The following is a 13,415-nucleotide window of genomic DNA, read 5'->3' as shown; positions in this document are numbered from 1 at the left end:
TTTCTCAAGGGTATTTATCCTAACGTAGAATTTGTTTTGTTTTTAAACAGGATGAAAAAACAGCAAACTTCCTTACCAGCTCTCAGTTGCCTTTTGCATCCACAAACCATCTTCTTTTATTCTGAAAATGCCGCTACAGCTGTTTGCCAAGGGGAAAACCCACAGCTGAAATCAAAATAGAACTAACTGGGAGGATTTTCTGTAGTGTGCAGTAAAAGCCCCAAATTTGATGGGGCTCCCCCTTTCCTGGTAGATTTCTTGTTGGAAAGTTATGACTAGCTTCTAATCTAGGGTTTCCGACAGTGGTGTGCTGAATTGGGTGACAAGATAGCTTTAGGCTGCACATACCCACACAGACACACACACACACACTCAAGTAGTAACTTGAGTAAGGGGCAGAGTTCTCCAAAGGAGTAAAACTGTGTATGCCACCTTTGACCAAGACCTAATTCCTGCTGAGGATGTAAATGTGTGCCAGCAAGTCGGAAATAATGCGATAGAATGCTCTTCCATTGCAAAATATAATGAACCACACTTGTATGTATGTATGTATGTATGAGAAAAATACATGTCTAGGCATGTTTTCCAAGTAAGTGATAACACAGATTTACCTGCCCCAATGACGTCTTGTGTCTCTTTTCTGTTCTCTCTTCATGGACTGCATTTCTACTCAACATATCAGCTATATTCACACGGTATACTTAACTTAGTGACTGGATTAACTTGTTTTCTGAGTTCGCCTTAATGGTGAACTAACCTGAACAGACTGGGTGTCTGCAAAAGGCCCAGTGGCTACATCCATACATGTTAAGTTACCCTTGGTTAGCTTGTGGTGTGTGTGCCTTAGCGTATTGTGGGCAACCCTTCTGTTTGCTTAATCCAGTGAAGCCTGGATGTTTTAATTTTCTTGCTATTCCATATCTTTCTTCTTCCCTCAATTACTCTTTGGAATGTTTGCACTGTATGAAGTCGTCTAACATCCAAATAATTTCTTCTTATTCCTGTTTAGTATCAAGTTTAAAGCTTTGGCAAAAAGGATCTATTCTTTCCTTGACAGCCTACCAGGGTGGTAGAAGAGGGCGGGGGAGAAGGTAGAAGGTAGAAGAAGGGAAAAGGCAAGATTTATGCCCGTAGCCCCACCCTCTTACGCCCCTAGCTCCACCCTCTTACTGTGTCTCTAGCTCCACCCTCTTACGCCCCTAGCTAGCTCCACCCTCTTACGCCCCTAGCTCCACCCTCTTACTGTGTCTCTAGCTCCACCCTCTTACGCCCCTAGCTAGCTCCACCCTCTTACGCCCCTAGCCCCACCCTCTTACTGTGGCTCTAGCTCCACCCTCTTACGCCCCTAGCTCCACCCTCTTACTGTGTCTCTAGCTCCACCCTCTTACGCCCCTAGCTAGCTCCACCCTCTTACGCCCCTAGCTCCACCCTCTTACTGTGTCTCTAGCTCCACCCTCTTACGCCCCTAGCTAGCTCCACCCTCTTACGCCCCTAGCCCCACCCTCTTACTGTGGCTCTAGCTCCACCCTCTTACGCCCCTAGCTCCACCCTCTTACTGTGTCTCTAGCTCCACCCTCTTACGCCCCTAGCTCCACCCTCAACCAGTATGGAAACCTCACCATTGTTTCTGAGGTTGGCGACAGGGTATCTTCTGCTTCTAAAGTTGGAGCCCTCAACCCATAATTCAATGTTTTAAATGGCCGAAAAAGATTGAGAGTTTGCAATATCTCACACGCTCTCTTTCCACTCTTCTCTCCTGTCCTCTTAAATGCCATCCCTTGGGAAGACATCCCGTCAAAGGTCGGACTTCACCTTTGGCTTCGATGGGTCTCAAACCACTCCATGAAATCCAGTCGGTCAGAACTGATGTCCCGTAGCATGTCCTCCCCTGATCACGTCCTTCCATTCCTTGGTGGGACCCGATGGTTTCCCTACTAAAACAGTGACCTCCATCTCCCCACAGAAGCCCACAGACAGTTGCCCCCTTTCAAAAGCTCAACTGCCAGGGTTTCTCCTGAAGAAGAAGGAAATGCCTTTTTTTTTTTTTAAATTTAGGGATTTAACATGCAGCCTCATGCTGCTTCCAGGATCCGTCCAATTCCTGGCGGTGAAGAACAGAATGACTTCAGAAATAAAAGTTGGCCTGCTGGGTGTCTGGTGTGTTTCAAGGAGAAGAAGGGGAACCCTTTAAGAGCATGGTCTTTGGCTGCTGATAAAGAAGAGACCTTCTTTGAACTTCACAGAGGAATGTGGCATTTGTACTTCCAAGCCTTGTGTGTTCACATGGCTGTTAGGCTACGGATTGCCTCTGATTTTTCTTCCTGGCGCGTCTCTCTCCATTTAAAGGGTCTCTGTCAACTTCCCCTGTTCAAAGGCATCCTTTTATCTTGCCGTATTTGACCCTGACATGGAGCCGCTTTCCTTCCTGTTTTCTTTGTTTGCAGAGGATTTTTTTTAACTGTTTTGGGAGGGGAGTTCTCCCTCCAGCTTGCTATTATAACCACCCAATAGCAGCTCCCCAGTTTCCACTTGGACTCGGTGGCTCCTTGCAAGCACCAAGTGATTAAGCTTTGCAAAATATTAGAAGCCCCATACCGGTGCTTTGAAACACTCCAGCCAGCCTGTTCAGGGAAAGGAGGGAAGCTGTTCCCAGATAAGGCCCACTTAGTTGCTTAGCAACCAGCTCTGCCAAGATGGAGATAGGAGAAGAGAAGCTTCCTTCTCTGGCCTCTCCTTGGCTTGTCAATCTAGAGAGGTAAAATTGGGGGCAGATCAGTGGTGTGGGTGCCCCTAGGCCAACCCACTTGGAGGTGAATATTTTGCATTTCCTCAAGTAGGGTAAAGAGAGGGAAGTGGCTGGTCCTTCAGCTCCAGCTTCAAAAAAGCTAATATTCTCTGGAGGGAATTGACAAGCTGCCAGTGGTTGCTGTCAGCATAGAAGGGAGCAAAGAGAAACCTTTCCCCCTTTGTTATCATGGACAGAGACTTCCTTCATGCATGCTATGAAGAGGGCCAGTGTAGGGTTGCATTTAAAATCTTGATCGTGGGGAGATCCATGTTCTTGACTGCGGAGTCCAGTGGGTGAACGGAGCTGGCTCAGCCCTACCTGCCTTGCAGAATGGCCAGTGTGCAGATAAAATGAAGAACGTCCCTGATGTCTTTTTCAGCTCTCATAAAAATGGGCAGATATACAGTAGTACACACAACAGGTAAATAAGAACAAAGTGGGCAGTTGATTTCCGCCACTGCTCCTATATTTAGCATCATGCTGGTTGACCATGGATGGTGTGCAACAAGGAACTTAAGCAGGCAGGTGCCTTCCCCATGTGGCTGGAAGCCTGTTTATACATCTCAGGCTCTACAGATGATGCTGGGGTCCAATGTCCATCAGCAGTGGTGGGAGTTCGTGAAGAATGATGGGTTCTGCACCCTGCTCTATGCATGTTGATGCTCTCATTGTATCAACACCTGATGGCAGGTGTGTTGGAGTGACATCATGAGGGAAACTCTGCTTCCAGTTAATTGCATGGTAATTTAAGCTGAACATTCATGGGGTATATCCAACATAGAGTTCTGTTTTTTGCTGCTGGAGGGCTACGCGGGTGTTGCATGTCTGAATTCGCTCTGTGAATTTGTGATACACGAGGTAGCCAGCTTGTCATTAGAATTTTCTTTCTTTTTTACCCCCCCCCCCCAAATAGAATAGAAACCACAATTGTGGCTCCTAATTAAAGATTGTGATTTTGGCCAGACTTTGCTGAAATGTTAAGTATCTGTGAAGCACTTTAGCAAAATTGGGACTGAAAGCTCTACATGGCGCCAGCTGGTGCAGTGCTAATGAGACGTGGTTCTTCTTGAGACACAATCTTAAATCATTGCTGATTCGAGATGAAGCACATCCTGGAAGGGGCAGGCAAACAGCTGCCGGAACAGTAGCACAGCCGACTGCCACTTTGAACTGTTGTTTCCCCTTGAAACTGGCAGCCGCCTTCATCAAGGAAGATTTTGGCCTGGCCCTCTTTGGTAGCCTGATAAACTGGTTTCAGCAGCAGGATAGACATAAAGAGTGTTAAGAGATATTTGCCCAAAGCTGAGCATCTTTGATGGAGAGGGAGCCTCTGGAAGCTTTGTTATGGATTTGCCGTTCCGAAAAGTGCTTTGCTGGATGTAAACCTCTGGCAAACGAGGGATCGTCTGCTTTTGACTATTGGCTCAGTGGTGTGGTCCTCTGTTCAAGACCTGGTAGGGCTGGAAAGATTTCTGCTGCCCAGAAAAGCTGCTGCTGGTCATCGTAGGGAATTCCGGGGTAAATGGATCAATGGCGTGTAAGGTAATTTTGGGGAGGGGGTTCCTGTGTATCACTGCTGTTCACTGTCACCTTAACTCGGTGAAATGGTGGTGGTGGAAAGGAACGGAAAGGGGGCAGGCAGGTGAATGAATGGACAGTGTCAGGGCTACACCATCGTGAGATTTAATCCGAAGAGGAAGCATTGCAGAGAGGCAGAAAGCTTGAAGACTGTGTTGGTTATAACTGGGAAATAATGCTGCATGTTCCGGAGCACGATGAATATCTGCCCAGCCTTTCCTTAAATACGTTCTGGTGGAAGCTGATTTCCTTTTTCAGGATGCCGCATATGTTATGCCTTACATTACAGGTAGTCCTCGACTTAATGACCATTCGGTTAACGACAGCCCGGAGTTAAGACAGCCTTGGAATGGGTGCTTTATGGCCCATAAAGCACTTCCAAGCGTCGCAAAATGTCGCCCCCCCTGCAGTCACATGATCGCATTGGCAACCAGCTCGCATTTACAACTGATTGCAGCAGCCTGCGGCCACGTGATCACGTTTTGTGACATTCTTTGCCATTTTCCGGCAAAACAACACCCATTGGGGAAGCCGGACTGACTTAACAACTGTAGCAATTTGCTTTAACAACCGTGGTAATTTGCTTAATGGCCGCTGTAAACTGGTCGTAAAATTGGGTCTGGTTGTGTGGTGACTTGACTTACAACCGCAACAATTTACGATGGAAATTCTGGTCCCAGTTGTGGTCATAAGTCGAGGACTACCTGTATGAACCTTTGCTGATTTTCAAACTTATTAGGCATTTGATCTAAGGTTGCATAAACAGCGTCTTAAAAAGGCTTGTGCAAATGAGCTGTTCAAGCTCAAGGTTTTAGTTTTTCTCTTCTGTTCATTTTTATTTTCTCCCTTTTGGCCTTACGTATCTTTGTCTTTCTCTCCACAACCCAAACACACACAAACATATACACACATACATACTTCTGTGTAGGTGAATGAATCTCAAAAATGCTTGAATAGGGTTTTTTTAAAATTTGTTTTGGTTTTAATTGTAAAAAATTGTGATTGTGCTGTCAAGGTGTATGGCTTCTTCCTACAATCTAGGGAACTGCTGGCATAGTAAACCCACAAGATGGGCGGTGGACAAATACGGTAAATAAATAAAGAAGTAAATAAAATAGCTTTCATTGAAAGAGGTTTGACTTTCTGTCCATCTGTGATGCATTCTTTGGGGAATTGATGCATTTCATGGATGTATTTTAGAAGCAGAACCCTGGGGGAAAACCCAAATAAATAAATGGAAAACAGCAGCCCTCCTGACTGCATAACGTAGCACATTAATAAATTTCTGAACAACTTGTGCCTTTCAGTTGGACGGCCTGGCGTTGTTTAAAGAAGCATGCGAGGGGATATAATAATAAAGTTCAGAATTCATACTGAAAAAAGGAACTTCCTGTAATATGAGCTCAGCAATGAAATGGTCTCCCTCCCTCCCTCCCTCTCTAACTCTTGCAACTGCTAGTTGTGTCAGCATATTAAGCCTAGAAAACAAGTTGTTAGCCAATTTGGGGGGAAAAAAATAAGGAGTAGTCCAGACTGAATTAATTTCCATTTTAATCCGAAGGACATGAGTATTGGCTACTTCTGCTAATTCCAGAGGCCTGAGTTATCTCAAGGGTCACCTTCCCTAATGCAAGCTTGATGCTCATCTGAAACATTGCTCTGTGCAGTTGGTGGTGGTGGTGAGTGGTGGGATTTTGGCAGTAGTGGTGCTTAGCTGTGGAGCTCTTTGAGACTCATCTGGCTTCCCAAATTAGCCTTATAACACACTGTTAAAGACACATGAATGTGTGCTTGGATGCCTTTGGCTCTCAGACCTTTGATTTTCTCAGCTGTATTTCACTGCTGTAAACAGATAGCATTTCTGTTATTGTGTTTGCTGTTTCTATGCCTTGCTTACTTCAGATTTTGAAGTCTCTGGGTTTATTTTTTTTGAAAAATCTTAGCTCTGTTTGAAAGCTCCTGGGAGTACAAGCAGACTAAAATAATTTTCTAAGGGCAGTTACCGTGTGCTCTGGGCAGCTTAAAAACAATGCAGTATGAAATATCACAGTTCACCCATCCGCTGCAACAATGCTAAGAAACATTTCAGTGGCAGAGACTAACCAAGTAACATACGGAGAAATATGCAGCCCTTAAGGGCTGAATCTTCTAATTGTACATTCAGTCAATCTAAAATTAATGCTCGCTGTGAACCCCAGGATAGACTGGACTGCAGTGCTCAGAAATCTAGAGTTAAAAATCCCAAGACGTTTGAAGGACACCAAGTTGAAGATGATCAGAGATTAAGAAACTTGTTCAACTGCATCATCTGGACGGGCTGTCTAGCTCTAACTAGAATTGTGTGGCTTTCAATTACGCTGTTAACACTCTTGTGCAAACCAAGCTGGCCCATCTGAAAAGACTTAATCCCAAAGCATATAAATAAGTTGTCAAAAGACAGGCAACCTTGGGCCGTTGAGTTGAATGAAGAGCTCTCTTTCTCAGCATCCTTAAAAGCTGTAGGCAGTTGGGTTCTGGCAATGTGCTTTCTTTCATCTGCCTGCAAACAGGGCCCCTACCTCCCTTCAATCATTTAAGCTCCCTTGCTGCCTGACATGCCTTCTGCTGACAGTAATTCTGCACCCCTTAGTCTCTGGGCATTTGCCACCATCCCCAGAGGAAATACTGATGGCTTAAAGTAGGATCATTTCCTTTTTGACGGACAACCAGCACCTGTGGGAGTTTTAATAGCCTTGCCGAGCGCCTGTCAAAAGGGTACCGCAGGAGATGTGAGCAATTGAGGCACTTGCAAGTGAGGAAAGTCTATTGGGAGATCAGTGGATAGAGAAGGGAGCAACAAAAAAAAAAGAGGCAAAGGGTTGCAGCAAAAGCATTACAGGAAATTTCTCCCTGGAGGGACCTAGCGAGGGTAGCTGGAGAAATATAGCACTTCCCTCCATGGTTGCTGTCAAGCTTCCCCAGAATATATACTTTCCAATTTTATTTCATTTTTTTTAAATTCTACCCTCTAGAAAAAGTTTTCTTAGCTCTCTCACCTGCCTGGAATGAAGTTGAGGGGTGTGAAGGAGGCAAAAAAGTATCACCTTTTAAGGCGATACTCACAGAAAGAAGGTGATTTCTGACAATATATTGCCGTTCTGGCATGCCCAAAGGAACATCCGTGAAAACTCAATCCGACCCTCTGATGGAGAATCACAAGTGGCTTTACAAATGATCAGAAACCCTTAAGATGACGCAGGAGAGCAATTTGGAAGCAGCATTTAAAACGTCTTTTCTTTGGAAGATAAAGGATGGGTGGAAGGGATGAGCCGTGATGGAAATATGGTGATAATCATGCCCCAGATCCTTTTGAGAAGGTTGTGGCAAAGGTGTCCTATCAGAGCAAATCCCCTTTTTGCCTTCAAAGTGAATCACCAGTGCTTATATATACCCCCCAAGGCACGAGGCTCTGGGCAATCGTTCCGGCTGTCAGTTCCCTTCCCAAAGGCTCCGATAGAAATACACAAGTTATTGATGATGAGTTAATTTTGACTGATTGGTGTAGTGCCATCTCATGAGTATCTTCTAATTGAAGGTAGACAGTTATTGATTTATGTTAGCGTTTTGCATTCAGTTTAACACCCATTTCATAGATATTTTGTTCACTTTCTAGATCCCTGGGGAGGGTTTGTTATTGAAACGTGCTAGGTTGCTAATATGGAATAATTAAATTACTATATATATTTTTTGGGGGGGGGGTCAGTTGGTTTCAGGAGCTGTCTATGCACACTATTGTGTTTCTTTTCCTTCTGTGTGGATGATGTGGCTTGTGTCCTGCTCCATTCATCCAAAAAAACTTTAGAAGCCTTCGTTTGGAAGGTGCCTCAGAGGTCATTTAGTCCCTTCCCCACTTGTGTCGAAAATCCCATTCCTGACAGATAGGACTAAAGCTTTCCCTCAAGAGAGGCCATCATCTTCCAAGGCAATGTGTCCTAAAGTTAGTTTCTACTGCCAAGAAAAGTTAGTTAGGCAGGCTTCATTCTCACAGGTCACCTTCCCTGGAAAAAGAGGAAATAATTGGGCCAAACTTGAAATAAGGAGGGGTTTCCTAATTGTGGTGGCGCGGTGGCGCTGCGGGTTAAACCGCTGAGCTGTCAATTGGAAGGTCGGCGGTTTGAATCTGCGCGGCGGGGTGAGCTCCCATTGCTAGTCCCAGCTCCTGCTCACCTAGCAGTTCGAAAACAGGCAAATGTGAGTAGATTAATAGGTACCGCTTCGGCGGGCAGGTAACGGCGTTCCGTTTAGTCATGCCGGCCACATGACCACGGAGGAAGTGTCTATGGACAAACGCCGGCTCTTCGGCTTTGAAACGGAGATGAGCACCGCCCCCTAGAGTCGGACACGACTGGACTTCACGTCAAGGGAAACCCTTCCTAATTGTTAAGAGCTATTCAGCAGCAGACCTGCTGCTTCCTGAGGAGCATCACTGGGGGGTTTTCAAACAAAGGCTGGACAGTCAGAAGCCTGTGAATGTAAATATCATCTTATATTGCAGATGCAGACTAGAAGTTGTTTCCGAGGGAGCCAAATACAAGCATCCTTTCAGTTGTTGCATGCTGCAGTAAAAGTAAATAGTTGGCATGAATTTAGGTGTTCAGCTCCATGGTTTTGTTTCCTTCCTTCTCTGTTGGCTACAAATCAGATCTGTGTTCAAGGTACTGAGCTTATAAACAAACTTGGGCAGCTGTGGACATTAGGTCAGGCAAGTGTGTAGATTTCAAGGAATTGCAGATTCAAATCTGAGCGGGAGTTGTCTAAAACAAGAGCTTTATTTTCCCCCCAAGTTCAGTGTTTTTTTTGGTAGCTTAGTGATAAGGGAAGGCTACCCTCTTAATGATACCGAAGCCTGAACTGAGATAGGGAATCCTGCAGGTTTTTTTTGTTAAATCAAAGCCAACTACATAAGAGGCCTTTCAAAACAAAACAAAACGAAAAAACACATTGCAGCCTCCTGCAAATTGAGATTCAGAGTGTCCCAGATGAACATAAACCTTGGGTTTTGGTGAGGAGCCATGTGGTTTAGAGGGATTTTCAGGCCTAGTTGTGTATTGCGCACCTGCAAGCCGCTTGCAGCTTCCAAGGGCCTAACTTCCACTGGCTTAGCAGCCAAGAAGCATCTGACTCTTATGCTAGAAGTTTGACAGGTCTTCTAAGAGAACACAGCCCAGGTGCATCTGGACTATATCAGCCAACGTTATGGGAAATGTTGAGGCTAAAGCTAAAAAAAGACAAGAAAGAAAACATGTGGCCAGGTTAGGGAGGAACTGCAGGGTTGAGGTTAGGAAAAGGAAATATTTCCCTTGCAGTGACCCTAACTGAGATCGATCGCAGAGCTTCAATTTAGGGTCAGAAAGGGATTTTGCTGTTTGGATTTGAATTGCATCTCAGCTTCATGGGGGGAGCCAGGACTGAATCCAGAAGTCAAATGGGAGGTCACTCCAGGAGGTTTCCTCCTAGAAAATGTTCTTCTTGGAGCCAAACCTGAGATGATATTGTAGAAGGTGTGTAGGTGGATTTCCAGATGTGTGTTCAGATATTCCTCTTTTCTGAAAATGGGGCAGGGGGATGAGGACATACCCAACCGGTGCATCTTTAATACACCCATTTCTCCCACTGGCAGTCAAAATAACAAATTAGGGAGAAAAAGAGTGGGGGCTTCTATGCATCAGTCCCTTGGCTACTCTCCAGGGTGCTTAAAAGTGGTCCCTTAAGACAGAAGTACAACCAGAGGGCCCAGACCTGTATGAGTCCTTCAAGTAGCCTTTGCTGTGGCCTTTAGAACTTCTCCCAAATGGTGCAATTGATATCAGAGGTAAAATTCAAATCAATATCTTTCAAATCAATTCTGTTAACAATTAAAAGGTTGGCGGGAGATATACGTTTCTTCCATCTTCCTGGTTAGAAGGAGAGTTGAAAACCAAACACACCTTGAAGCCACCCAGGAGAAGTCCCATCCTGGGTTTGACAGCAAAGGGAATCTTCAGAATAGCCTCTCCTGTTGGTCTAGGTAACTGGGGAGGTAACAGTAGATGGCATTCCAGGTGCGGATTTGGATCCAGATCTCTTCACACAGACTCCCTAGCCATTATACTGCGCTATTTGGTAGGGTAGGGTACTTTCAACTCTCATCAAACCCTGTTGCTCCCAAGTTTACGGCATTACCATTCTTGCTGCAATGTTAGTTTCATTGTTTTGCTCAGACGGGACTTAGTCTTTCAAAAAAAAAAGGCAGTCCTGCTACTATGTGGACAGATGTTTTATGTTGGCCGTTGAGCAAATTAGCAGTGTGCAAGAAAATCAAACGCCACTGATCCACAGCCATAGAGCTTTGCTGTACAAAGAAAATTAACCAGTTCTCTGGTGTTGATCGTGCAGCTTTCTCTGCATAAAATAATCTGCGACTTAAAATTAGAGAAAGAACGAGAGAGAAATGTAGTGTGATGCAGCCAACAGGATATTTATTCAGCTCCTGGTTTTGATTTGTACAGCCCAACTCTTGCAGAGCCGGTACAGCTGGGTTTCTGTTGCATCCTCCAATTTGTACAGAGGCTGAATAGAGATGTCACCGTTGTGATCGAGTTAAAAAGGCGTCACTGAACATATAATGCACTGATTTTTTAAAAAATGCCTACAGCATTTTATACTTTCTGCCGTTGTTATCTTCTCCCTAGGGAAGACTGTATGGCTAAAAGCATTTCTCCTGTTTTATAGATGAGAAAACTGGGGTTGTATCTGTGTATGATTTGGGAGGGGGTGTTTTGTTTTGTGTGTTTTTTTTTTTTTGAGGGGGGGAATAACCAAAGAGGGTAAGTGTGGAATAGCAGACAGAGTGTTTAGTTCAAAGAGACTTCAGTTTGAATTGCCGTGACAATCTTTGGGTGACCTTGCATGGGTTTAGGAAGATTACAGATCATGCAGAACATCCCACATTCACTTCCGATCACTTCCTAAGAGGATCAGCAGGTCAATCTTGGAAAGGCTCTCTGTGATCAAAATAGTCAAAAAAGGGGTTTGATAGAAAATGTTTGCTTAGGGAATAAGAGGTCCTAATATATATATCAGTCTAATCTAGCATTTCGCGTGAGTTTGTGCCTTGATGTGAAATCCTAAATCGTGGGGCACTTACCACATTTCTGTGGTTCCCATCCATGTGCTTTTTCCTCTTGATGGACCACATCTGGACATGTGAGCCCAACTCAGCGTAGAGGAACATATATTTCTCCATGAACTAAATTAGTTGGTAGAAGAAGAGGCTTGTTTGCTTCTGCTTAGACTCCTTCCCATTTCTCCAACCTCAGCTATGCTATGGGGGGAAGGGAATGTCCTCCTTGTATGACACCATGGCACAGCGCCAAGGTCAGAATCATAGAAGGCTGTATTGCCCATCTAATTCACCGGCTTTCTAGAAACAAGAAATCCGGAGCTAAAACATTTCAGGCAGAAGGTTCTCCAGCCTCTGCCTGAAGACTCCAGAGCAGAAAAGCTACTGTCCTCCAGAAAATTTGCTTTATTTGTCAAGCTTCTCTTACTGTCAAGAAGCTTAGAAGCACGTTGAACTGCAGTCTGCTGCCTTGTGAAGGAAGGCCCTTAGAAGGTTTCTTGTCCTCTAGGGCAGCAGGAATGAGCCTTCCCTTCTTCTAAGTGATGGCTGTTTAGGGATTTGAAGGACGTTGATCCACGTAGCCTCCAAAAGTCACGCTAGATTCAAGAGAATGTTCACTGTCATCATATGAGCCACCTTGACTCCTCACGGAGAAGAGATTTTAAGCATGCAATGAATAAATATGCAATAAATGACCTTGAGGGCTAACAGCAAAAGACTGAGTAATTAGACCTCTTTGCCAGCCGGCTCACTCATCTGCATGGAATTCCCGAACACCTGTGGCTGCTAGGAGAATCGGTAAATATTAACATTTTCTCTCTCTCTGATTTTGCCCCTTCTACAGAAGGACATGTCATTGAAGCCTCAGGAAAGAAAGGAAAAGTGGGAGAGACACCCAGGAAAGAAACTTCGGGAAAGTGAACATTGCGTGTCAGCCGAACCCAGCGAAAACGGCCACAGTAACGATGCCGGAAGTTCGGGGAGAGAAACGGATCGAGGAAAAGAGAGGGTGAAAAAGAAAATCCCCTTGAAAGTCCAGAAGCAGGTAGGATGAAAAGATGGCTGTCTATCGTTAGCCATGGAGTTGTTCTTTGGGAAGTTTCCTTTTGCTTTGGTTAGATTAGATTGTGCTAAGAGAGAAGAAAAGAACCCAGATTGGTCCAGATATTACATACGCAAGGGATGCTGTTGAATTTATGTTTCTGTGCAGAGGACCACTCTTAAGAGAAAGGTTCGCTTTTAAGGCTGGAGAAACAAGACCATGGTAATGTCAAACTGCTGGTTGAAGGTATCTGACTCTAGTAGAAACTCCTTAGGCTGAGGACCACGGATGGTGGAACTTCTCTGGGTGAAGTTCGTGGCAAGCATAGGTGGCTTTGCAACACCCAAATTTGGAATCCCCCAAGATCCTGTCCTTCCTTCCGTGGTAACAGAAGGGCTTTAGGATGGCGGATGATAGGGAAGAAGGTCTGGAAAAGCATCCAGGCATTAGGAACATATTTTCTTTAATGATCTTCATGAACCAAATTGCTTCTGAAGTAGGTGATGTAAATTGAAGCTCACAGCCTTGCAAACAACGCCTTACGTTCTTGGGGGAATTTGTGCTGGTGAACTATCAAACTTGGCACGGGGCCCAAGGAGACTTGAGAGGCTTTTGTGACCCCTGACCCTCTACTTACACCCTCTGAAAATTGAGCAGCTCTGGAAAAAACAGCCCCCCCTTGTGTGTGTGTGTGTGTGTGTGTGTGTCCTTGCCAAATTTGTGGCAAGGAAACCCTTGCAGGCTACAAGCTTCGTCCATTGACTGCTTCTGCTGCAGAAAGAGTAGAAGGCTCTGAATGCCTCCATAGATGTGCTGGTGGGTGCCTGGCTGAGGAACATGCTCCTCGTGTGCTCCCTGTGATCTGA

The 13,415-nt window shown here is 45.0% G+C and overlaps 1 protein-coding gene across 7 annotated transcripts in view; it reads left to right on the top strand.

The window, feature by feature from the left end:
* FBRSL1 (fibrosin like 1) overlaps positions 1-13,415 on the top strand; it is a 529,962-nt gene that overhangs the window by 127,961 nt on the left and 388,586 nt on the right. For all 7 annotated transcript variants that reach the window (XM_063315893.1, XM_063315886.1, XM_063315889.1 and 4 more), the window contains exon 2: positions 12,352-12,552. In XM_063315893.1, the coding sequence (XP_063171963.1) occupies positions 12,352-12,552 (201 nt within the window). The remainder of the gene's footprint in view (positions 1-12,351; positions 12,553-13,415) is intronic.

This window comes from Candoia aspera, chromosome 15 (assembly GCF_035149785.1).
Source record: "Candoia aspera isolate rCanAsp1 chromosome 15, rCanAsp1.hap2, whole genome shotgun sequence".
Lineage (NCBI taxonomy): Eukaryota > Metazoa > Chordata > Lepidosauria > Squamata > Boidae > Candoia > Candoia aspera.
Note: the sequence above shows the minus strand (reverse complement) of the source record. Positions and strands in the feature narration are given on the sequence as shown.